The sequence below is a fragment of the Macrobrachium rosenbergii genome, chromosome 52 (genome assembly GCF_040412425.1).
Source record: "Macrobrachium rosenbergii isolate ZJJX-2024 chromosome 52, ASM4041242v1, whole genome shotgun sequence".
Lineage (NCBI taxonomy): Eukaryota > Metazoa > Arthropoda > Malacostraca > Decapoda > Palaemonidae > Macrobrachium > Macrobrachium rosenbergii.
In genome coordinates this window covers 27,538,971-27,566,719 of record NC_089792.1, presented here as the reverse complement: position 1 = coordinate 27,566,719, position 27,749 = coordinate 27,538,971, and the positions used below count along the sequence as shown (strand labels likewise).

General features: G+C 38.7%; 1 protein-coding gene across 2 annotated transcripts in view; it reads left to right on the top strand.

The window, feature by feature from the left end:
* LOC136833769 (NADPH-dependent diflavin oxidoreductase 1) overlaps nucleotides 1-27,749 on the top strand; it is an 81,481-nt gene that overhangs the window by 38,982 nt on the left and 14,750 nt on the right. For both annotated transcript variants that reach the window (XM_067096019.1, XM_067096017.1), the window contains 3 exons: nucleotides 303-381; nucleotides 18,358-18,502; nucleotides 26,725-26,915. In XM_067096019.1, coding sequence (XP_066952120.1) covers nucleotides 303-381; nucleotides 18,358-18,502; nucleotides 26,725-26,915 — 415 coding nt within the window. The remainder of the gene's footprint in view (nucleotides 1-302; nucleotides 382-18,357; nucleotides 18,503-26,724; nucleotides 26,916-27,749) is intronic.

Genomic DNA, 27,749 nt, shown 5'->3' with positions numbered 1-27,749 from the left:
ATAAAGTTTGTTCATACTTACCTGGCAGATATATATAATCATAATACCCGCCCTCCTCCTCAGGAGACAGTAGTTCTAGTTTCTAGAAAATCTGAATAGAAAATGGGAATGGTTCTGATACCCGCCTCCCAGCGGCGGGAATGGTACTAACCACCTGGCCCATCTGCGTGTGCCGTAAGTTTTGAATTTCTGTCGGTCCCTTTCGGAGAATACAGCTATATATATATCTGCCAGGTAAGTATGAACAAACTTTATTTTATCATAAAAATATCATTTTCATTGTATTATTTACTGATTTTCAGTGCTCCCAATGAAGAAACATTAAAGCATTACAAGAGACAAGTCGACTTCTTGAAAGGTGTTATTGATGCTGAAAACTGCGTGAGTAATGCAATTAAATGTTTAATCCTTCACTGTTATTTTGAACTTGGAACTTTTATCAATTTGCTTGTTAACAATGAAATCAGATTTGATATATTGATGCTGTGTGATGCTGCCATGTGGGTCTTTCCCAAATAACCTAGGTAATGTGAGTATTTTATTGTTGTTAGATGGTCATTTTAGAAAAGAAACTGAGGACTGTTGTGTTTGCTAAATTTGTGTCATCATGACCCTGTTGATCATGTACTGTATGTCTAATATCATAGTTCACAATGTTCCAATGATCACAAGTCTTTTTTTGTTACATAAAGAAGTAGAAGATAGTCTTGTTACCTTTGCACCCTCTGGACTTTCATATTTTTATTAACTACTGCAGTAACTGCATATGTTGGTGGTCATGTAATGTTGACAGCAGCTCTGCCATAGCTCTCCGGGTATTTTCTTCAGGATCCTTTCCAGAACTTGATGCTAATTATTATTTTTTATATATTCAGAAAAATGTATTTCAGCCTTTTTGATAGCGTATCCGCTGTTCGTCCTCAAAGGAGTCACTCTCATGATCCCCCCAGAGCTCCATACGACAGATCAACTAGTCTTAAAGAATTCTTTTCTACCCTCTATTTGGTTTTGGCTAGAATAGAGTAAGTTGCCACAATGATAGAATATAAAGGACTCAAGACAATGAGGATCTATCTCTATCTATGACTGCCTCGACTCTTCCTTCATCCTTCACTCACTGATGTAGCAACAGCACATATGTTGGCCATTTTCTCCATTACATTCTTGGTTTCTGCCGAGTGAAGAACCTCAGTGGCTTTGCTCCCAGATTATTTTCCCTGAGATCTTATTTTGGTCACCTTGGTAGAACTAAACTCAGAAGCAAGTTAAATGCATAGGTTTAAGTCCCATTGAAAAGTTTTAAATCTACAATTTTTAACTGGTAGGTTTATATTTGTTAAAGTTGGGAGCCAGTGGGATCTCCAATCAAGGTGAGCAGTCAAATTGATTGCTGAAAGAGCAATACTGCCCTGTTATTTTCTTTTTCCTCTCTAATAAAGTGATATTTAACAATACTGTAATGCAATAATACAGTGCATCACCGACTTATGGCGGATTCAATTTTATGGTGCTTTTTCAGCACTGTAACTTGGTTTTGCATCAAGTTACTGCACTGTAAGTGCCGTTAATGTTGCTAACAGCAAGAACAGGCATCAAGTTAATGGCACTTAAGGCACTGTAACTTGATACAACATCATATTTCAAAACGCTGACTTACATTACGACGAGAAATTAGCTTGCAGCGTGGTGCTGGAACGGATCCCCCGCCGTAAGTTGAGGCCCTACTGTATTAGACATTTTGGTTATTGAAACTCATTATTTAATGGCCTTTTAATGTTGGTAGTTAATTTTATGCTATCCAATAACATGGTAGCCTAACTTCTCGTGTACAAAAGGTAGCTGTGATAGTTCTCAGTTGTGCTTGACTTCCAAGCCTTGGCATTTAGTAAAAGCTGGTTTTCCCTCTATAGTATTTGATGATCAAACTGAATGGATTATATGATATAGAAAGTTCCCCATTTATCCTTAGTACTGGGGACTTTTATCAAGTGTGAATGGAAATTCGTTTTGCAGATCTACTTATACGTAACAGATATTACTCTACCATTAGTGATGTCACATGCAGAAAATTCTTGTGATGGTTGCTTCTTCCTGCAGGAATATTAAATTACATTTTTAGGCAAGTGAATTAAAATCTTATGTATACTTATTTTATATAAGATTTGACACACTAGTTGTAATACCAAATTATGTACCCTCTAATGTAGCGTATAACATTTACCTGCTGCTTAGGATTAGACAAGATAAACAAAATTATGAAAATGTAAAGGAATGGGATTTATGGTATCCAGTTAGTTCTGTTTTAATCAAGTTGAGTAACATTTGTGAGAAAATACTTTTAAAGGAAGGTAATAGTAGTAATTATGAGTTGATATTTTAATACATTAACCCCTTCGCCACTGGCCTGTTGCACTGCCAATAACGCTTGCATACCGCATGAGACCGCGAGTATATCAGTCATCATTTGCTCCCACTAAACTTTCTGTTATTCATATTTTTTTTCATTTATATTCTTATGTGAAAACATTGTGTACATACCAATGAATATTTTTCACCACATTGGCTATATATATATATATATATATCGAAAAAAGAGGAATATTTAGTGGAAAAAGTAATTGCAGAAATAGAAATAGTAGTAAAGTAGTAGAAATAAAGTAGCAGAAAAAGTAGTAAAGTATTAGTAAAATAGTACTAGTAGTAATAGCAGTATATACTAGTTTTCTTACGGAAACAGTTAGTATACATCAATGAATGTTTATGGCATTGGTAATAATAATAATAATAATAATCATAATCATAATAATAATAACAATAATAATAATTAAAAAATTCAACAGTAATACCACTACTACTACAACTTGTAGTAGAAAAAATAATGATAATAAAAATTACATGTTAGTGTAAAAAAAAATGAAAGAAGTTTTCAAAAAACATAGTATACTTTCCTGTTGACCTGAAAATACTCCTCTGCCCGAGCATTCATCCATTCACACAGTCTGCCAATATCATCATCACAAAAAAGAAACAAAATGCATCTCGTGGGCAGGTGAAGTTGGGTGTGCAAACAGAGATCCCATTGTCACCCTCCGTGAAATCGGGGGGTGGGTCTGGGCGCTTGTCACAAAATGGATCTGTTATGAACTGCCAACCTTCATCGACAATGGGTTCAATGTCTTCTAAAATCTCAGTGTCGCTGTCATCCTCCTAACTATAACAACTATCACTGTAATCATCTGACAGATCTGGCAGGTATTCCTACCCAGAATCTGAAATACTATCATCCGACATCATGATACTGAAAAATAAAAACCAGTAAAATAACTGCAATCAAAAGGAGAAAAAGTTTAGCCTTCGAATCCAAATGGTTTACTCACAAGATCGTGACAATGTTTCATACATAACAGCTTGAGGCGCACTGGCATGTGCTGCTGGACGATACCCTTATAATATCCCATATGAATATGACGTCACGACGACCATCGGACACTCATTGGCTAGAATGAATAGTGGGTGGAGCTTCTGCACCTCTCTCGTACACAATACTATGCCTGAAACCCATCCAAGCTGAATGAAAGCAGCTCTGCTTTTCGAGGAGGGATGAAAGACGTATAGGCGTAACATCATGTCTTTTATTACTGTACCGTAAAAGACGTACATGTGTACGCAGATTCCGGTGGCGAAGGGGTTAAAGGGAAGGTAATAGTAGTAATTATGAATTGATATTTTAACACATTACCACTGTCTTATGGATATAACCCATTGTTAAGATTGCTAACAGTATACTATGGCTACATACTTGCGACCAAGTCAGCCTGTTTTATGTTAAGTGTGCTGCCTATGAAGTGATTATAGGTAGCTAGCACCAGGTAGTTTATAATAAACAGTTGTTCCTTTTATCATTACAGGGCTGCTATTATGCAGGACTTACAGATTATGTGAGCCGCAGCGAATTGCTCAATCTGCTTTTTGCCTGTTGGTATGGCTCATATCACCTGCCATACAAGCACAGCCCTTGCAGGAATAAAGGAGAATATGGTTGGTTGCCGGACATGTGTGGAATATGCAACATGCTCTTGGCAGCAAGCTTAAATGATGAAAGAGCTCACTTTAAGCTGTCTGTGTGGATCATAGGTTTCAGTAGGGTACAGGAGGAGACTACATCTTTCCAGCAGAACTTGGCAGAATGTGTAACCTTCCTTCTTTGAGCAGAATCCACATTTGGGACAATACTCCAAAACATTGGTTCCTAGAACCTCCTGCGTCGACTCCTTCAATGGAGACGAAGAGTCTTTCCTTGGGAGAGATGTCACTAACATTGGACAAGAAATGGACTTAGCCACTGAAACTGCCTTCTGAATCTGGAAGGTCCAGGGACAAACTCTTCTGCTTTACATGAGAGGGATACCTCTGATGAGAATCTTCCCTCTCCCATGCAGCTATCAGATATTGAAGGGGATCCTGATAGAGTCCACCCAACCCTTTCTGAAGTGTCTGTATCTTCTAGGGGGTATATGGGACTTCTATCCTGCTGGACAGTAGTGATACAACTGCCTCTGCGTGCTCAGTTCATGCTGGTGCCCTGATGGGGAAATTCTGCTGGTAGTACTTTCAGAATTCCAGGAGGAAATTATGGGCAGTATCAAGGCTGGTCTTGCTACTGAGCATCAGCATGTCGGAGATCTTATCCACGATTCCTGAAAGGAAATTCAGTTATTTCTGGATACAGAGTTAAATGTAATGTTTGAAAATTCCTCAGCCTTTAAACACTACACAGTATCCCTTGTATAAAGAAAAAATCATACGACAATTACGAAGGACATCATAATACAGGCAGTCCCCGGTTATCGGCAGGGGTTCCTTTCTGACGGCGTGATGATAACTGAAAATTTGTGATTTTTGGCAATTTTCAGGGCTTATCGGCATCGAAAATCACCGATTTTCAGTTATTGGGCTCACTGTTATGTATATACCGGCACCAATACCCAATTATCGGTGCCAATAAGCGGAAATTAGCCATTTTCAGCATCTAAAATTGCTGATTTTTGTCGCTAGACAAGCGCTGTAAAACCAGATCGCCAATAACCGAGCCTGCCAACGACCGGAGACTGCCTGTACAGGTATTCTGGAAAAATCATACTTTATACATTTTACAAGCGAATATTATGAGATTCTTCCCCCCAGAAGATTGTTTATCCCGGGATAAATAATATGCAACTACATTGTTCTTTCCTGAAATGTTTCAATTTTACATTATACAGTTGCAAGCACAAAGACCACCTTGTCAATCTCTGATTCTGATTTTTCATTTTCTGAGTAAAAGTGAGGGGGTAGTGGTCAGATAACACTAAAATTTCTTCATTCCTAGGTCTGTTCATATACACTTCAAACTTTTTCAATGCTGTGATTAATGCTAATGTTTCTTTTTCTCTTGCTGAATACACTTTCTGATGCTTTTTCAGTTTCAAGACATAAAACTAACTGGGTGTAAGATATTACTGTCCTCTTCTTGAAGTAGAACAGCTCCAGTCCCAAAGTCGGATGCATCAACTTGTATCACAAACTTGTTATTGAAGTCTGGAGCTTGAAGTACTAGTCTCAAAGTTAAAATGGCTTTAACCTTGTCAAATGATTCTTGACATTCTGAAGTCCAAACTTTGTCTTAGGGCTGGTTAAATCAATCAAGGGACCTACTATGGCTGATAAATTCAGACAGAATCGGCGATAAAATCCAGCCATGCCCAAAAATCTTTGTAGTCGTTTCCTGGTAGTTGTGGGGGGTAGCCTTATGGATACCTACATTAGCGTCAACAAAAGCGAGAAGGCCTTTCCCAACTTCAAATCCCAGATACTGAACAGTTGCCTTTCCAAACTCACTCTTTTCTAGGTTGATTGTTAGTCCTGCTTCCCGTAGTTTCTTGAACACTTTTCTTAAAATCCTCAGAGGCTCTTTCCATGCCCATGTTGTAGAATAAATTAATATATGTCATGAAGGTATAGCCTACTCCTATGGGCCCTAGCAGGTGATCCATCACTCGTTGGAATGTTGCAGGTGCATTCATCAGACCAAATAGCAAAACAGTGTACTGATACAGTCCGAAAGGAGTAATGAAAGCTGACATTAATTTAGCATTCTCATCTAAAGGAATTTGATAATACCCTCTTAACAAGTCTATCTTGGAAACAAACTTGGCTTGCCCAGTGTTATCAAGTAACTGATCTATAAGAGGCAAGGGATAATTGTCAGCTACAGTGATGGAATTCAATTTCCTGTAATCAGTACACACCCTAAACGATCCATCTGGTTTCTTCACTAACACACATGGGGAATTGTAATGGCTTGAACTGGATGCTGCTAATCCATGCTGCAATAAATATTTTACTTATTTCTTCAAAACATTTTCGATGAAAAGGTGATAGGCAATATGCTCTCTGTTTAAAAGGTTTTCCATCTTCTCTGATCTTTAACTCATGCTTTGTCAGATCGGTATGCCTAGGTACATCTGCAAAAATTTCAGGGAAACTTTTAATTACTTCACTTAATTCACTACTTTGCTCAACACTCAGATGTTTTAGTTTATCCTCCAAATCTTGCAGTATTGAAGAATTTTTCATCTTGCTTTCAGCTCCCAATTCATAGCTATCCTCATCCTCTGTGGATGAAGTTGTCTAGCGTTATGGACACTGTTTCAGTTTTAGTCTCTGAGAAGTAATGTTTCAAAAGATTCACATGCATCTTCCTCTGTCGTTTCCTTCTTCCTGGTGTTTCAATCACATAAATTAAGTCACTTAACTTCTCTATTATCGTATAAAGACCTTGAAATTTATTGTAAGGGGAAATCTTTTCACTGGTAAGAACACTAGAACTTGCTGACCTACACTAAAACTTCTTAGTTTAGTCTTAGCAACATATCTTCTTTTCATTGTCGCTTGACTTATTTTCAGACTTTCTACACAGAATTTTCTAATTTCTCTTAACCTTTTCCTCAAGTTCTTCACATATTCTCCTTGGATTTCCTCTTGATTTTCTTCCCAATTCTCTGCAAGAATCTTCAATGGACTTCTCACCTCTCCACCAAAAATCATCTCATTAGGTGAACATCCCATGCTTTCTTGATAAGCATTCCTAACTTCAAACAACACTTAGGGTAAACCAGCATCCCATTCTCTTCCTGGTTTATAACACTATTTTGTTATAAATTTCAATGTCTGGTGGAACCTTTCCAAGGCTCCTTGAGTCTCTGGATGATAAGCAGTTGATAACTGTTGTTTCACCCCTAACAAGTTCATCACATCCTGGAACAATTTAGAAGTAAAGTTTGTTTCTCAGTCACTTTGCACAATTTCTGGTATTCCAAACTTGGAGAAGAGCACCACCAATTTCTCACCAGTTACCTTGGTACTTATACTTCTCACTGGCATTGCCTCAGGATAACGTGTCACAAGACACATTAATGCTAACAGATATTCATTTCCTTTGTTTTTGGAAGCAGCCTAACCACATCAAAAATCACCTTGCAAAAGGGTTCTCCTCCAACTTCTATATGTTGTAGGGGGGCTTTCTGAATGGTTTCATTCGGTTTTCCAGCTACTTGGCAGGTGTGACATTCTCAACAAAACCTGCTAACATCCCTGTGAAGTCCAGGCCAGAAAAAATACTTCATAATCTTCTCAACAGCCTTCCTGATTCCCATATGTCCAGACTCATGTGCTACTACCGCTTGCTTCCTCAATGGATATGGAATGAGAATTTTATGATATTCACCCCATCCAGCATTTCCTGGTATATTTGCAGGTCTGTGCTTCCTCATTAGCAAACCTTCCTTTAGATAATAACAGGTAGGAGTTTGTTGCATCTCTTCTTGATCAACAACTTTGATGAACAAGTCAGATAACGTTGTATTCTTCTTCTGCAGTTCCATTAGCTTCTCACTAGTCACTTGACCAACTTCAAGGGTTGAACTCTCAATATCTGCTAACTCAACTTCTGTAGCTTCACTACTATCTTCAGGAATACTGACTATTCTGAGTCTCTTCAAGAACAACAGATTCTTCTTCTTGGGAAATCTCTTCGTTGTTAGCACTAGAGGAAACTTTACCTTCCTGGAACAGCTCTACTAAGCTGAAAGATCCTTCACTTGATCCTTCTTGTGTGTGTAAATCCTCAGTTTCTTCACTTGCAGGCATAGTTCTCTTCATACTCCTGGTAGTTACACAACTTTGAAACAGGTGGTGGTTATTCTTCTCTAAATCTACCGTAGGACTAATCCTCAACGGTTTGTCCGTCACTGTAGGACAAGGAACAAATGGTACACCACCTGCTTCATTACCCAATAAGACATGTACACCTTCAACAGCTAGTGAATCCTTGAAGTACCTTGGGGCCAATTTCAGTGGCTGCCATGGTACTGGGGTAGGAAGCATAGGAATCTTGTTTTCTCCTAGTACCTCTTCGCATTAAAGTAAGGTGTTGAATTTTCGGGAGCCGGGGGTACAATGTACTGGGAGTACTCACTAGTCTCAGTGGATGGGTTGTGGTGTTTTCAGTGTAAGTGAAAGCGATGTCTGATTCTTTTCTGTATTGGCACTGTGTCCAGGGCAAGGGTACTTGTGTATGCTTTGCCAGCAATCAGGCCTATCCTCCTCTGCAAAGCTCCCACTTAAGGGAAGCACATGCTTACATAGAAATAATGCTCCGATTTTTATGGAATTTTTATATGTTATACATATATATAAGGTGATGTTCCAGGAAAAATTTGAGAGTGATCGGATGATTATTTTGGATTTTATTAAAAATAAAAATAAAATAAAAATTAAAAATGATTCACCTCCTTCATTTTTAGAGCTATTGCAATGCGGCTTCATACACAGAAAATATATCACAGTATGAAAAAAAATAATGGGAAGAGTTTTCTACTTTTCCTTTTTTTTTTGATGGGGGCAGGGGATTTTCCCCACAAATTTGTATAATTTGATTATCACCGGTTCTCGTCAACCTAAGAAAATCTAGCCCCAAACAAATATTCGTCTTTCTTTCCTCTTTCCAATGGTATATTTAACTTTAAAATTGGCCTAAAAATAAAAATGTAGTTTGCGTTTGAAGTGCAAAAAAGTGAAAACTGAGAAAAAACGACCGTAAAGATAAACAAGTGGTTTTGGCACTCGTGGAAAAACTTACCTTAGAGCATTATTTTGGTTGATTTCTGGCTCCAGGTCACCCCTTCCTCTATAAAAGGGGTATTATTCGCTCGAGGCGAGGATATCATCAAGTACCACCTGACTCATTGTTGCCTTGTTTGAAACTAAGAAACTAGAAGTTTAGTAGCTACCAGGCTGATATTCTTGACTCATTTTCAGTCGTTTTTTCACTTGTTTGGTCTTTTTGGTCTTTGGAGTTTGATTTTCAAGCCTTTTTGTCTCTCGAATGATGAACTTCTTCTATACTTTCACTTGTGCCAAACAGATGTGTTAGCAAGTTGAATTTCTCATAGCCAAAGTTGTGTTCAATTTCCTCAATATTTATCTCACTCAATTGATGGTGCTGAGATTTTCCATTGCTAATTCGCTTTGCTGGGGCACTAACTGTAAACCTACACGATTGGCACTTCATTAAAATATCAGTATCCCATCTATTGGCAGAGAATTCGACCTGAACTTTACCCCTGCAATTTCCTACCTTGCACCTAATACCGACACTATTTTATCTAACCGAGATTTGATATAATGAACTTGTCATCATATACTCCCTTTTCATCATCCTTTATTCATTTCATCAACTGTGAGTGTATTTTTGAAGGTGAAAGTATATAGATTGTATTTAGAGTTACTGGATGTAAAAAGACAGCAAAAACACCGCAAATAGCGAAAAATTGCTCAGAGTAAAGTGTCCCACCACCCTTTTCAACGTATGGTGGCAACCCTGTCTCCTACCACGCATTCACCAAGGAACAAGCCATTGTTGTTGCCAGACACTGCCAGACGTAGGAGATAAGGTGATATAAAAATCAAAATAATGAATAAATTAGGCGAATAAAGGAAAAAATGACAATAGTCATTAGAGCCAAACGTCAGCCCTGCCTCACCGTGTGGGGCGAAGGCCCAAAACCCCATCAATTTTAATATTTCGAAAAAATGCTTTGGTCACGTGATAACGAAGGTGTTGCTCATGTCTTACGGCCATTTAACCATTTTTTTAAAATTTCAAAATATTCATAAAAATCTAAGAGTGCGCTCCCCTTAAGTAGAGGCGACTCACAACTCAACTGCCATGCTACAAAAGGTTAAGATGAGCACCAACCAGAGGCAGTTTTCACCTGCAGTAGCGCTCTTACCAAGTAAGGAAACAACAAGCATTGTTTCAATGCTAGCACACCTTTCTATTTCAAATTCATTACTATTACTTAATGTTTTGGAGTAGAATATGTCCATGTGACCCACCTCCTGTCAATGTGGGATTCTGCTTTGTAATCACTTGGTAAGTTACTTATATGAAAATGTAATTTTCATGGTAAAATTAAGTTTCATATATACTTACCAAGTAATTACAGAATTGGAGCCTGCCCTCCTCCCTTCTCATAGACATAAGGCACAAACAGAGTGAGGTTTTCTGCTAAGTCGTTTCCAGTACTCCTGTTAGTGGGGGGGCTTGTCACCTACACTAAACTATCAAAGTTCTACTGTGATTTTTTAAATAAAAGCTGCTGCGCGAGTTGAAACTATAGCTATGTAATTACTTGTTAAATATGTACAAAACTTAATTTTATCATGAAAATATTTTTAGTCTAGTGGAATGGAAACAAAAATAATGCCTATAGAAAAGGGAGTGAGACTACTTTGCAGTAATAATACATAATTACCTTCCAATGAAAATCAGTGTAAACAGGAAATTTAACAAACTATGTCGTAGAGATTATATCATTTCCTGATATTTAAACATTTACACTATCATCAACTGATATAAAGTTACTAGATAAAAAGTACCTAATTAGTTTACAAAAGGGAGGATTAAAGCCATAAACAAGAAGTTTGCCAAAAAGACCATATGCCAAGTTGTGTCAGATACCATAGTGATATTTGAAGCAATGATAAAATATTATATGAAGTCTTATTGCATGATCAACATATTGCATTGACAGCACTGTATATTGAAGGTTCCAAGTGGACATTGCCATACTGAGGCAGTATAAGTGTTCTGTGGAAAGAAGGTTAAATTCAAGGAATTTGAGAAAGTCTCAGTCATGTAGTGGGCAGTGAGGTAGTTATTTTAAGGATTACAGTTTTTGCCGGTTAATATGTTGGGCTTGAACCATCGTATGTTTCCAAGAAGTAAAAAAAGGAATGGATGAATTAATAGTAAAAAATAAAATGAACAACAAAATGCAGGTATTGATTCATTTGAAAATTTTCTGAAAGAATTGTGGTCAAGTATGGTCTAGACAAGTAAAGTTATTAGGTTTATAATGAAGTAAGGACCATCTGTTTTGAAAATTCCTTGATCTCTACCAGTAAAATCTTTGGATTGCACAAGACACTAGCAATAGGTGTATTTCATCCACATCATTGTAATTTTCATCCTGAGTTTTCATTACCATTTGCAGTTGTTTAAATGTTATTGAAAATATGTATGCACTTATTGGTAAAAATGTTCTTTTATATAAAGAATTGGTTTGAATCCTGGGATATGGAAATTCCATGTTTTTAAATATCTAACTTCCTGGTAGTTACATATATATAGCTTTATCCCGATTGATTCGTTGTGCACGGCAGAAATTCAAAATTCAGCGGCAATCGCCGATAGATGGTCAGGGTGGCCATACCTGAGCGCCCTCTACGAGGTACTTAGAACCATTCCCAATTGTCCTCAGAAATTCCCTGCCGTCGTTCTATCAACACGTTGAAATTGACTCTACTTTGGTTTGCTTTACTACAATTGGTGAAGTACCCATTACTTGTTTGGTTTTTCGTTGATGGCTTTCTCTTGATTTTGGATTTTCCTGGATTTTTCTTTTTCATTGTTAGCCTATTTGGTCGGTTTTCTGACTGTTACAATTGTTCTTTGTACTTGCTTTTCAAGATGGCTGACCCTGTTGTTAGAATGTGTGTTAGGGGATGCAAGTTGGCTTCCCAAGGCTGCTCTTGATCCCCACACAGTTTGTAAGAAATGCAGAGATCATGTGTGTGCACTTGATGATAGATGCAAGGAGTGTGAAAGTTTGTCCGAGAAAGAGTGGAGAGAGTATGATCGCTATGTGAGGCGATTGGAAAAGGACAGACTTAGGAGAGCTAGATCTTCCAGTGTCCTTCCAGCTAGGTCTTCTGATAGTCAAGTCCTTTCTAACTTGTCTGATACTAATATTCCTGATCCTAACCCTAAGGTTATAGTACCCGATCCTCCTGGAGTCGGGAGTCAAGTAATCCGTCATTAAAGGATATAATGGCTGCTATGGAGGCCATAGGAGTTTCTGTGCAATCCCTTTCTTCGGATAGGGAAGTGATGGGGGGCAGTGCATAGTTTGCAACAAAAGTTCGGTGACAGTGTTAGTGCAGTGGAGGGTGCGTCCGTTCGTGCCTGTCACGCCCTAGCCCTAGACCTCTTCCATGCTCCCCAACCCCTGGGAGAAGGAACGTCGACAGGCTAAGGGGAGGTGAGAGACGTTGAACAACGAGCGTAACGCCCCCGAACAGCGATCCTGTTGACGCATCCCAGGCTGCTCGCCCTCGCCGCAGGAAAGGCGAGATGAGGACGTGTTGTCTTTCCTCGGATGACGCAAGACCCAGACGTGGTTGGCGTCAGTCACAAGAATCTAGACCTATCAAGAGACGCAGGTCCCCTTCCCGCTCCAACAACCTCTTGCAGCAAATGGAGCTCTCTCAGAGAGATTCCTGTCGTTTGGAAGAAGACGGCGTTTCTGCGCCTAAACAGAGGCGTAAGACGCATATCTCGTCGGAGGAAGAAGACGTGATACATGACTTCAGTTCACGCTTCTCCCCGACCCCAGAATGGGACGTGTCACAAGCTGGCGTCACCACCTCTTCATCAAAAGATCCCAGCTAGAGTCTCCGGTTGTGGAAGCTCGTGCAGTGCCATCTCCAGTTGTTTCCCAGCAGCAAGTGGCACCTCAAGAAAAGTTCTTGTCGGAAGTCCAGCAGTCTTCTTGCGTCTCTTTTTGACTCTTACAAGTCGCAAGGACTAAGAGAAGAAACACACAAGAAGGAATCTAAGGACGTCAACAGACCCAAGAAGAGGTAAGGCAAGAATCAGAACAACAAGACGCTAACAGCCAGCAAGACGCAAGGCTTCCCGGCAAGTTGCAGCGCTCATAGACGCTTCCCTGCAACAAGGCGCCACGAGTGACGGGAGGGAACAAGGATCGTGAAGCTCCTCGCAGCAAGTTGGACGCATGCGTGACGCACGCAAGCAGCACGATTCACACGTTTTCCCCACTCGCTCGACATCGAAATAGCGGATCCTTTGGAAGAGATCTCGGAAGAGGAAACTCAAGAAACTCTTCATGCCGCTGATCTGAAAAGACTTCTTACTCTTTTTGGCGGACTTATTTCCTAACGATTTTCAACAGGCCGTACCTCGGAGTCCTCCTCGCAATATTTGATGGGTAGACCCCAGAAGTCTTCCTCATTCAAGAAGACAGTGTTGGCCAAATCAGTGAAGAAGAGCCTTTTCGACACTGAATGATTGGATTTTGAAGAAGAAGGAACAAGGAAAGACAACTTTTCCTTTCCCCCGACAAGATTGGCTTCTAGATCCAGCGTGTGGTACGAGACTGGGGAAGCTCTCGGTTTGGGAGTTCCTGCCTCCTCCCAAGGGGACTTCTCCAGACTCGTTGACTCTTCACGGAGAACAGCCATGACAAAAGCCAAGGTTCTGTGGTCCACTTCGAGATGGATCATTTGCTGAAAGGCGTCTTCAGAACTATTGAAGTCTTCAGCTTGATGGACTGGACTCTTGCAGCTCTTGCAGAGGTTTCAGATCAGAAGAATGACACGCAAATGCACCTTATTGCCTGTCTCGATAAAGCTGTGAGGGACGGGTCAGTCGAACTTTCTGCCATTTTCACAGGAGGTGTTATCAAGAAACGAGCTATGCTGTGTCTCTTTCGTGTCTTCTGGAGTGACTATAGCTCAGAAATCTGAACTGTTGTATGCTCTGGATATCTAAACAGCTCTTCCCTTCAGAGCTGGTTAGGATTTATCAGCAGCCCTTGCACAACAATCAACGCAAGATCTGATCACAAGGACTGCTAGGAAAGTTCTTCCGCAAACTTTTTAGCCAGGAAGGACAAGGAAGCTCCTCCCTAACGCATCAGCCCTTTCGTGGGAGAGCCCTTTCGAGAGGAAGTCAGAGAATGGCTGCTGGAGGACAAGATTTGTAAGAACCCCAAGCAGCAACCCAAATCCAAGAAATGATCACTACAACCTCCAGACACAAGTGGGAGCCAGGTTATCCCACTTTTGGCAAGAGTGGAGCCAAAGGGGAGCTGACCATGGACAGTCGAAGTTTTGAAGGAAGGATACAAGATTCCCTTCCTAAGGAAGCCCCCTCTTTCACAAGAACCGTTAGAGTTGACAGCTACTTACTCGGGGAGCAAAGCAGCAGCTCTTCAAGAACAGGTGACCCAGATGCTATCAAAAGCAGCAATAGAAGAGTGGAAAAGGACCTCTCGTCAGGGTTTTACAACAGACTTTTCTGGTACCCAAGAACTCGGGGGTTGGAGACCAGTTCTGGAAGTAAGTCCACTGAACAAGTACGTAAGCAAAGTCAAGTTTGCCATGGAGACATCTCGCTCAGTCCTAGCAGGCACCAGACAGGAAGACTGGATGGTTTCGATAGACCTACAGGACGCTTATTTTCATGTACCAATTCACCCGAACTACAGAAAATATCTGAGGTTTGTGCATCTCGGGACAACCTATCAGTTCAGAGCACTTTGTTTTGGACTGTCCACGGCCCCTCACGTTTTCTCTCGAGTGGCATCGAACGTAGCTCACTGGTTACATCTAAAAGGGATAACGGATTTCGATGTACCTGGACGATTGGCTAATCAGAGCCAGATCGCAAGTCAAAGTGTCTGGAGGATCTACAAGTTACAATGAATTTGACGCAACAATTAGGTCTGGTAGTAAATCTAGCCAAATCGCAGCTAACGCCTTCACAGGACATCATCTACCTGGGGATGAGGATTCAGTCAGTGGTTTTTCGGGCTTTTCCAGCCCCAAACGCATTCTAGATTGCTTAGAAAAGGTGAAGCTCTTTCTAGGGAGATGGACCTGTTCGGCGAGGGAGTGGATGAGTCTGCTGGGGACCCTCTCCTCGATCGAACAAGTTTGTCTCCTTGGGAAGACTACATCTACGTCCACTTCAGTTCCATCTGTCAAGCTATTGGAAAAGAGGCCAAGATCTGGAGACGTGGATTCCGATCCCTCTGGGAATCAAAAATCATTTGAGTTGGTGGAACGACCCCAAAAACTTCAATTAGGGCCTCGAACTTCAACAAAAGAACCGACCTAGTGTTGTATTCAGACGCATCGGACATGGGATGGGGTGCAACGCTGGGGGAAGGGCGAGATCTCAGGTCTATGGAAAACCATCAGAAGAAATGGCATATAAATGTCAAGGAACTGGTGGCCATTCATCTTGCACTAGTCCACTTTCAGGAGAAGGTCCAGAACAAGATTGTACAGGTCATTCAGACAACACCACAGCGTTGGCCTACATCAGGAAACAGGGTGGCACTCGTTCTTTTCCCTCACGAGGCAGCAAAAGATCTCCTGCTGTGGGCAGAAACGAACAACTCTAACTCTGATCACCCGCTTCATAGAGGGAGAGAAGAACGTCAGAGCGGATCTTCTCAGCAGAGGAAGACAGGTTCTCACGACAGAATGGACCTTACATCACGATGTGTGCAACAGGCTTTGGAATCTGTGGGGAGAACTCAATAGACCTCTTTGCGACACAGAGAACAGAAGAGGTTACCAGTCTACTGCTCTCCAGTCCCAGACCAGGAAGCAGTGGCAGTGGACGCCTTCCTCATGAATTGGGAGGGACTAGACATGCACGCTTTTCCTCCATTCAAGATCCTAGACAGAGTCATGAAGAAGTTCAGAGAGTCAAACACGCCAGCATGACGTTGATAGCTCCATTTTGGCCCATGAGACCATGGATCACGGAGGTGATGGAGTGGCTAGTAGACACCCCCAGATCGTTACCTTGTCGGAACGATCTACTCAGACAGCCACATATAGAGAGATACCATCAAAATCTCCTCGCTCTCAACCTAACTGCCTTTCGACTATCGAAAAACTGGCAAGAGCGAAGGGCTTTTCAAGGAAGCTGCAAGAGCCATCGCGAGAGCGAGGAGAACATCCACACTCAAGGTGTACCAGTCAAAGTGGGACGTATTCAGGGAATGGTGCAAAAAAATAACATTTCCTCTTCCAGTACCTCTCTAACTCAACTGGCAGATTTTCTTCTGCATTTGAAAACCCAAGGAAACCTAGCAGTATCTACCATCAAGGGATACCGCAGCATGCTTGCTTCCGTCTTCGTCACAAATATTGACGTGTCGGGAGACAAGGACCTCATGGATCTCATAAGGTCTTTTGAGACAGTTAAGAGGAAGGACAAGTTGACCCCTCTTGGAATTTGGACGTAGTCCTAAAATTTTTAACCTCGAATAGGTTTGAACCTCTCGACAAGGCTTCATGGAAGGATCTCACTAAGAAGACCCTTTTCCTGGTTTTTTTGGCTACAGCCAAGAGGGTAGAGAACTACAAGCCTTTAGCAAGAAAGTAGGCTTCAATGGGGAAAATGCAGTCTGCTCACTTCAACTTGTTTTTATGGCTAAAAACGAGAACCCTTCTCAACCATGGCCCAGATCTTTTCCATACCAGGGCTGTCTCATTTAGTAGGACAGGAAAAAGAGAGAGGCCTTTGTCCAGTTAGGGCCCTAAAATTTTATCTACAGAGGACCAGAAACATGAGAGGTCAGACAGATCACCTCTGGTGCTCAGTGAAGAAACCCGTTACCCTTATCAAAGAATGCACTGGCGTTCTTTATCAAGGACTTAATAAGGGAAGCTCACCAAGAATGTGAGAGAAAAGCTTCCCAATCCTCAAAGTCAAAGCTCACGAAGTAAGAGCTGTGGCGACTTTCGATGGCTTATAGACACAACAGGTCTATGAAATCGATTTTGAAGCGACTTTTTGGCGAAGCAAATCTATCTTGCAGATTGTTACCTGAAAGAAGTACAGACCCAATATGAGGATTGCTGTTCCCTGGGGCCCGTTTGTTGCCTCCGGCGCCGTAGTTGGGAGGTAAACTACTGCCTCTACCTTATAACCTTTTTTTTTGTATTATACCCTTGCCTTTTTTTTCTTGATTTGAACTCACAGGTTGTCTGTGAAGGTTGTTGCAACCTTCCACAGTCTGGGGTTGCAAGTCTAAGTTAGGTTTTATGGAGTGTGTTATTTAGTGATTTTTAGTGGGTCAGGTGGTCAGCTCTTTGTCCATGGCTATGCCAGGATAGCAAGGGTGGTGGTCTAGTCATGTTAAGGTTGAGGACGTGTGACAGCCCCATAGAGACTTTCTACAGCCCCTGGATGGGTCGCTGGGTCTCTCAAGGAATGCAGGCGAATGAGGCAGGATAATTATGAAGCCAGCTTCCTTATCAGGTAAGAACCAGAGTATGTTTACAGCTAATATTTAGTGTTTAGTAACTATACGAATTCCCAACGGTGTTTTGGTTCTCTAACCCACCACCAATGGTGTCAATCAGCTATATATATGTAACTACCAGGGAAGTTAGATATTTAAAAATGGTATTTTCATTATAAAATAAGTTTTTAAATATACTTACCTGGTAGTTACATATATAAAAGGTCCCTCCCTCCTCCCCTCTGAGAACAGGGGCATGGAATTTCTGAGGACAATTGGGAATGGTTCTAAGTACCTGGTAGAGGGCGCTCAGGTATGGCCACCTGACCATCTATCGGCGATTGCCGCGAATTTTGAATTTCTGCCGTGACGTCACTTAATCGGCGGGATAAAGCTATATATATGTAACTACCAGGTAAGTATATTTAAAAACTTATTTTATAATGAAAATACCATTTTGTAAATGTTAAGACCCTAATTTTTTTGTATTTTTTATTTATTTCCCTTCTTAGAGTGGCACATGAATGCAATGAAGCCATTCCCCTCATGATGGGGTTTTCATAACTTAATATCCATTGAAAATAGTTCTGACCTATTTAGATTAGCCTTTCATTCCAACATAAACAAGAATTTTCAAGTGTGACATAAAATGTTAAGTATATTACTTTTTCTTCTTTCTTAATAGGCTAAAGTGATTGATTCTGGCACAGCCACTCAAATGATTCCTCATGGTCCAGCAACTACTAGTGATCACACTGTGACTCAACAAATTCATCACCGTGCTCAAGTAAAAACTACAAACAGGTTACGGCAAGATTTGTTGGGCTTAGGTAAGGATTTATTAATATAATTTAGAACTTAAAGATATCAGAATGATTTGTAAAGTATTAGTATAGTGTAGACATCCTTCTCAATCAGTGGTTTCATTTTTACACTTCCCTCCCAATTTAGAAATTACAGTCAACCCCAGTATTCGTGGGGATGCTTACCACTACCCCAGCAAATAGCTAAAATCTGTGAATACTTAAAACCCCTCAAAAATGCTTATAACTGCCTATTTTGATAGTTCAAAACACCAAAAACTCTCTAAAAATATTTATACCTGAATATTTTAATAGTTTTATCACAAAAAGTGCATTTAGTCAAAAATTATATGAAAATATAGTCATTTGTGAATATTTCACTATGAAAAATACACAGTTTCAGTGTGTCTCGAAAGACTCAAGTTTGTCTCACAAGACTCAAGGTTGTCTCGAAGGACTCAAGGGTGTTTGTGTTGAACTATTCAGGGTGTCTCGAAAGACACAAGGTTGTCTCAAAAGACTCAAGGTTGTATGTGTTGAAGTATTCAGGGTGTCTCAAAAGACTCAAGTTTCTCTCAAAAGACTCAAGGTTGTTCATGTTGACCTATTCAGAGTGTCTCGAAAGACTCTAAGAGTTGTTCGTGGTGAACTATTCAGGGTGTCTGGGAAGACTCAAGATTGTTCGCAATGAACTATTCTGGGTCTCAAAAGATTCGATTATATTTGTTAGGAACGACTTAGGTTGTCTAGTAAGACTCGGCTGTATTCATTAGGAATGATTTAGGTTGTTTCATAAGATTCAATTTGTTCTTTATGAACTATTGTAGGGTCTCGAAAGACTCAGTTTGCTCTTCATGCATGAGTTTGGGGCATCTCAAAAGACTTAGGTTTGGTCGATATGAACAATTCAAGGTTTCAGCACATAATTAACGTAAGCCCTAACAAAAAATTTTGATTTGCTGAGAGACGCTTTGGGGGGAGTTTAGTTTGAAAGGAAATGAATGCATGGGGTGATGAGGAAAATTAGCCAATTTTAATACTTTACATAGAATTTGCGGCGACAGGTTATAAAAGTACTTAAGTTTACGACGCACAAGGCAGAACTAAGCTGCCTAATGATCACTTGTGCAAGAAAGAAAAGATTATATTACTCTACTGGACCTGTGGTTGGCACGTGATCGGTTATACCCATCTTACTCTTCCCTAGAGGGTCGCGTGATCGGTGTTGACAAAGAATGAGAGCACGTGGTGTTTGTTATGACAGGGCTGCAGGTCATGGATTCGCAGCCGTCTGGGCTAAGTCTGGAATTCTTTCTCTCGTCTGTGAAGTTTCTTGCATTTATGAATGAAAGGTTGTGCGTTTTACAGACTTACAGTCTGTTAGAAACGAATGGGTAAAGGGACCTTATACATGCTGTGGGTTCTTTTACTTAGATTTCAAATTTCTAATGGACGTTACCTATATGGGCAAGTTTTCTGGGGCTCATATGGCCCCGAACAGTGTACGGTTCGATAATACACTACATTTAATTAAAGTGGAACAACGAAATTAAGAGGTTTCCTACTGAATCCTAATGCTTCCTATCATGCACGAGCAAGAGAGAGAAAATGTAATCCAACGGACGAAACAAGGGAAGGAAATACACGTGCTATTTCCTTCCTATCACTTGGATAATCACTTGCCTAGCTATTCTATCCATTAAGACATGCAGGGTTGTCATGCATTAACGACAAAGCTCATGGATTGGTTACTGCTCTTTTTGCTATGAATGATTTTGCATACACACAGTCTATCAAATTCCTAACACTGATTTTACAGTCACGTTTTTTTGTTCACCCAACATTAAAGTATAAAATAACGAAATTTTTACTTACACTGTGGAACTGGCTCACTTATGTGCATATATGTGTGGTTTATGCTAAAGGTTTGTCTCTAGTCTTGCAACCAGCTTTTAGCAATGCTATTCAGCTGATAGTCACAATTGCAGGGTTCTTGCAAGGATGCAACTGGATTCTGAGCATCGGTCACCACTGATATGGTTTTGATCTGGCCCAGAGGATAATTTGGCTGAAATAAGGGCACTAAATGGTTTTAAACTGGAGACTCACAGAAACTTACCATGGGGTTGGGTAGTGTCTGACTTTAGTTCTGGGTTCAGACAAAAGCATATAAGAAAATGTCGGCTTAAGGCCTTCTTCAAATGAGGGAGTTATCAGGTATACACTTAGGGTTCACTTAACTAATTTATTTACATTAAACACATAGATCAGAAGAATGGGGAATAATTATGGACAGGTAAACAGAGCAATCAGATATATAATAGATGAACAATCCATGATGAAACACAAGGGTGACCTGCTTAAAAGGGGCACCATGATGGCAGATACATTGGTTAGGCCACTGTGCACACAAGAGGATGAGATAATTCTACAGGAGCCACTCCTATCTGCAATCAAGAAAGCATATTGTTACTTAATGAGTTGACAGCTTAAATAAAGGGAATTGAGGGGGGCTGCACTTATGGTGCCAAAGCAACTCAATTCTGTAACACTGGTTAATACACTTTACGTTAATTTAAACGCCGACTGGGCGTATCAATCGACTAAAATTGTCTGTTGGGTGCTGAGTGGGCGTACCGCCACGCCGACTACAAAAAATTTCAACCTTCGGTCAAATTTGACTCGACCGAAATGGTCGAAAAACGCAATTGTAAGCTAAAACTCTTACATTCTAGTAATATTCAATCATTTACCTTCATTTTGCAACAAATTGGAAGTCTCTAGCACAATATTTCGATTTATGGTGAATTTTTGAAAAAACTTTTTCCTTACGTCCGCTTGGTAACTCAGCGGAAAATTTTCAGAAATTCTTTGGTCATTTTGTTGTAATGTTTGCACTGGTTTATATTAGTCGTTACTTAAAGTTTTATATATGGAAATGTGCGCAGTTTCATGTAGAATACAACAGAAAATAACTCATGGTTGTAGTTTCTATCAGTTTTGAAATATTTCCATATAAATCACGATAAGTGCCAAAATTTCAACCTTCGGTCAACATTAACTCGACCGAAATGGTCGAAAAACGCAATTGTAAGCTAAAACTCTTACATTCTAGTAATATTCAGTCATGTACCTTCATTTTGCAACAAATTGGAAGTCTAGCACAATATTTTGATTTATGGTGAATTTTTAAAAAAACTTTTCCCTTATGTCCGCGCGCGGTAACTGTGCCGAACATCTCAGAAATTCTTTCGTCACTTTGTCGTAATGTTTGCACCGGTTTATATTAGTCGTTACATAAAGTTTCATATATGGAAATGTGCACAATTTCATGTAGAATACAATAGAAAATAACTCATGGTTGTAGCTTTTATCAGTTTTGAAATATTTCCATATAAATCACGATAAGTGCAAAATTTCAACCTTTGGTCAATTTTAACTCGACCGAAATGGTTGAAAAATGCAATTGTAAGCTACAACTCTTACATTCTAGTAATAAACAATCATGTACCTTCATTTTGTAACAAACTGGAAGTCTCTAGCACAATATTTCGATTTATGGTGAATTTTTGAAAAAAACTTTTTCCATATGTAACTCAGCTGAACATCTCGGAAATTCTTCGTCACTTTGTCGTAATGTTTGCACCGTTTTATATATGAAAATGTGTGCGGTCAACTTTAACTCGTCGAAATGATCGAAAAAACGCAATTGTAAGCTAAAACTCTTACATTCTAGTAATATTCAATCATGTACCTTCATTTTGCAACAAACTGGAAGTCTCTAGCACAATATTTCGATTTATGGTGAATTTTTGAAAAAACTTTTCCTTATGTCCATGGATAACTCGGCCAAACATCTCAGAAATTTCTTCGCCACTTTGTCGTAATGTTTGTACTGTTTTATTTTAGTCGTTACATAAGGTTTTATATGTGGAAATGTGCGCAATTTCATGTAGAATACAACTAAAAATAACTCATCATTGTAGCTTTTGTCAGTTTTGAAATATTTTCATATAAATCATGATAAATAGAAAAATTCTACTTTCGGTCAACTTTAACTCGAATGAAATGGTCGAAAACTGTAATTGTAAGCTAAAGCACTTACAGTCTAGTAATATTCAATCAGTTACCTTCATTTTGCAACTAATGGGAAGTCTCGAGCACAATATTTCGATTTATGGTGAATTTTTGAAAAAAACTTTTTTTACGTCCACTTTTAATTCATGCATCATTTTGTGATAATATTTTCTCTGTGTTGCTTTGATCGTTTTACAATTTGTTATATACCAAAATCATTGCAATTTAGTGTACAATACAAAGAAAAAAATGACTCGTTAGCTTTAACCATTTTGCTCACAGCGATTTGTATACAATTATATATGAATTTTTTTTCACGCTGTCATATATTTCAATATTTATATATGATAATGATATTTTTTCATTTCTGATGGTTGCATACTAAACTTCAGGCAATTACAAAAAAGGAGCCAAAATGAACTCTTAATCTTAAAAACTAAGCGTGCTGTGATTTTTAAAAAAAACTTTTTTCCGCTTAGCGCTAACTCCTAATGCTGGCATACGACAGACACTTTTGTAAATAGAGGCTCGGCGTTAGAGGGTTAATAATGTTACGCACTTCACTTATGAACACAGGTCTCACGGAGGTGAATTGCACTGAGAAAAGAAAATAATATGCTGTAGTGAGAGAAAATGAGGTATGTGACTGACTTCGAGAACCAAATTCGAGTAAATTACCTTCTTCAGGAGATGGGGTTTTCCTCATCTTAGGGTGCCAGTGATGGAGGGTAATAGTGAAAGGGGTTCACTGCAAAAGTAACTTGGGCTTCTAGACCAGCCACATGGGGAAGAACAAGGGGCAGCTCGAAGGGAGCAAGAGGACTGCAAGTGTCCTGGATATGGTATCCAACGCCTCTGAGATCAATCAGCCCATGCAACGCCCTTTTTAAGGTTGAAGGATTAAGATTCCAGTCCTTCTATGTGGCGTTGTATTCACTGGTACTTCGTTTTCTATAGAAGGCTCGCATGTGGTGTTTGGTGGGTAGACCGCATTTACACGATGGTCACTCATGCCCAGGTGTCATGGTGCCAGCACATGGGGCCAGTGACTATGGGCCGGCTCGCTTTCTCTTCTGAGTCACTCCAGTGCTGGCAGGGGTTAATCTCCGAAGGACAGCACTTGGAATTAAGGCCTTGGGGTAGATCACTCTGTCAAAGGAAGATTAAAGCAACCAATATATATATATATATATATATATATATATATATATATATAATAGAAATGTCATATATATATATATAATATATATATATACACATGTACAGTATATATATATATATATATATATATATATACTATATATATATATAATATATATATATATATATATATATAATATCTTATATATATAATATATATATATATATATATATATATATATATATATATATATATATATATATATATATAATATATTATATATATATATATATATATATATATAGTATATATATATATATATATATATATATATTATATATATATATATATATATATATATATCAATAATATATAATGTATATATATTAGTAACATATACAGTTACTGTACATAGGTCTAAGAAAACGTGAGTGTCTGAATGATAGGGGATACTTAAAAAAGTAACAGTTTTGTACTTAACTTTGCAACATGACTTTGAAATGATATTAGGTGTTTTTGGATGATAGTAAAGGAATATTTTTGTTTGAACTGTCAAGTTTAGAGATGAACTGTTAAAATAGGCAGTTATAAGTGTTTTAAGGGTTTATATTTAACAGTAGTCGGAGAGTACTGTAATGTAAGGTTACTTTGGGTATTTTGTGATGATGGTTTGGGATATATTTTTGTTTGAAATGATATTACAGTGAACCCCGATTCATTGTCAACGTTCATGGACTGGCGGGTTTCTCTGTGGAACATATCTAGCCATCATAAAATAAAGGTACTGTATTTTTCACTGAGAAATATTCACTAATTACTGTATTTTCATATAATTTTCATGAATAAATGCACTTTTTTGATAAAACTAAAATATTCAGGTATAAGCATTTTTACGTTTTTTGTTTAAGCTATCAAATGGGCAGTTCTAAGTGTTTTTAGAGGGTTTTTATCTAATATTGCAAGGTTCACTGTAAATTGTTTTAGTATAATTTAAGGTATTTTTGTTTTATTTAAGCAGGAAATATTAAAAAGGCAGTTAAGCATTTTAGCTTAAGAGGATGATCAGTTATAAATTATGAAATTTTTATTTCAAAGTTTAGTTCAAGTATATTCATTAAGAATTCCATGGTTACACGCATGTTGGTTCATGACACCAACTAAGAAAAATATGGCTCTAAAAATATGGTCAAAATTTGGAGGGTTTTTAGTGAAAACTCAATCAAAATTTAGGTTATGTCATTTTTAAGACTTAAAGGATTAAAGTTTTTTATGATTTTAGACTATACTCAGACAACATTCTGGAAAGATCCAAAACAGCAGAATTACCAGAGGTTTTTTATGAAAAACTCAATAAAAATGCAGGATACTTTTCTTAAAGATAGACAATTTCAGTTTAGTCTTTTGTGTAACTGAAGGAGAAGACAGTTTAGAATTCAGTTAAAATATTCAGTTAAAGAGTCTGTCAGTGAAAAGATCAAGGTGGCCGTATCCAATGTTGTAAACACACTGTCAGTCATACAGTGGGATATGTTAAGGTTCAACTTTATTCCCTACAATTTGCACCATGCACTAATTTTATCTAAATCTCTGTTAAGAGATTCAGATGTGGGAGATGACATCTGTGCAAGTAAAGTAGCATCATCTACAAAAGCAATGAGTCTGTTTTCAAGTCCAAACCCCCATATGCATAAACAGGGTATAGTACAAAAAGTAATGGACCAAGAACACCACCTTAGGGAACACGAGATTACACTCCTGTAGTCATTGTAAGGTTCACCAACAACCCATTGCAATATATAAGTTAGAAATTCAATAATGCTACAGAGCACTAGTCCAAATTGGTCCACTTACTTCCTTCTCTCCAAATTTGAAAACAAGGGGAAACAAGGGCCTCATGATTAACAGTTAACAGCAGCACTAAAGTCAAGACCTATCATACAAATTTCATGACCATTATAGACTTAATGTATTTAGTAAAAGGATATTTTCCTAGTAAAGACAGCATTCAGGGTTGTGGAACCTCCCAATTTAACTTGTTTTAAAGGCTAGTTTGCAACTGAACTATTGCTGTCAACTACATTATCAAATTTACTCCCAACTTCTAGCTAAAAGAGAATCAGTTAAAAGAAGTAATAAATCGTAATCAAATACTGATAATTCATTAGGGAAAATTTACATACTATAAAATATATTTAAGTAATTAATATGAAAATGATTAATTTCGATGAGAAATTTTGGGATTGAGGTCACCTGATTCTAGGGCAAGCTGGTGATGAGCAGAAACAGCACAGGTGGGCTGAGACCTGAGTTAGTGTGTGGCAGGTAGTGGGGTGATTACTCAGTATCATAAAGGATTTTGCATAACCCCACTCCTGCACCATGTTGCAGAGACTTCCAAGGCAGGTGTATTTTAAGGGTGGCGCCTAACATGTATGGTATCTCCATTATGGTTATCTGTTGCTCAGGGCACTTTGTGATACCTATAATTTTAAGTGAAGTGCAGAAAGAGACTAATATAAATGTGGACTGGCTTTAAGCTGCCCACAGATCACAAAAACTACAAGAGTGATACTGAAAGAAGCTTTGTCCAAAGGTTGATATTTAATAACACGGTAGAGTCAGAATGATGGTTGGTTGTATGACTTAAGGAGAGAGGTGTGGTAAGTAGAGAGGGTTTTGCTAAAAGCAAGCAGAGAAATGAATGGCCATATAGCAGCGGATTCAAATTAAACCAGGCAAATTGCCAACAGGCAAATGTTAGAACCTTTTAATTTATCAGGAAGGATCATAATAAAAAGGGAAAAAGTAGGACATGATCAAGAATGTCACAATGGTAACTTGTTGACATGAACATTAAGACTTTTGCTAGAATTATTTTTTAATTATCTTTCTATTATAAGTACTAAAGGTTATGTAGACACCACAAACACAATTAAATACAGTAATAACCTTCCTTTGATTTCAGCTCACTGTACACTGATCTAGTGATTTAGCCTAATTTGTTTACTTGATGTTTTCTTAATTCTTACAGATCCCAGAGATGGCAGCGAACTTAGAAATCGTAATGCAGGTTTATCAGATGTTAGTGCTGAAGACTTTCAAAGTCAGTTATTGACAGATGAGCAAAAGCGAGAGAAAATGGTGGAGGATATGATCATAATGACGAAAGAATGGAAAGAACAGTCCAAAATTGCTAAGAAAATTATACAGAAAGATATTGATGTAAGTTCTGAAGAAAAATATAACTTTGACTTAAATTTTTTTAGGTAATGAAAGTTATTGTTCTTGATCTATTGACTTCATTTCTATCAACTTCATGTCATTAGTTTCCAGTAACAAGTACTGTATAATTTTGATTCTTGGAATTTTTTCTTGTAATTTTCAAGTATGATTTTGATTATTGAATTTTTTCTTGCAGAAATTCTAAACAGTAGTTTACAGTAAGAAAGATGATCCATTTTACACTGACATACTTGTGAATTAAGGGCTAAACAATTGCATAGTAAAGCTTTTTGCAACTGAAAACCCCATTACTTTGTGATAGCCTTTGTGCAGAGCAGCTGTCTCTAGATGCCCCAGAAGGAGAATCTCCTTCCCAATTATCTGAGTATGCATCCAGTTCCAAGACCACCTCTAATGGTGAAAACTGGTCATTCTCTGTGTGTCTGTTGTTCAATGGACAACAGCAGTCTCATTCATAAGAATTCTTCTCTTTAAAAATGTCATTATGAACCACTGAGTAATAAACTCTTAAAATACTTCTTTTACTGTAGAATCCTTTGCAGACGGATTAAGTCGACAGGGTCAGATCCTTCCAACAGAGTGGACCCTGCACTCTAGTGTCTGCGACAGCCTCTGGAAGTTGTGGGACAGGCCGACAGTGGACCTGTTTGCCACATCGAAGAATTACCGCCTTCCTCTGTTTTGTTCACCAGTCCCGGATCCTCAAGCATGGGCGACAGACACAGTGCTGATAGACTGGTCAAACCCGGACCTCTATGCCTTTCCGTCACTCAGCATGGTGGGGGGGTGTTCTCAACAAATTGAGGAGTCACA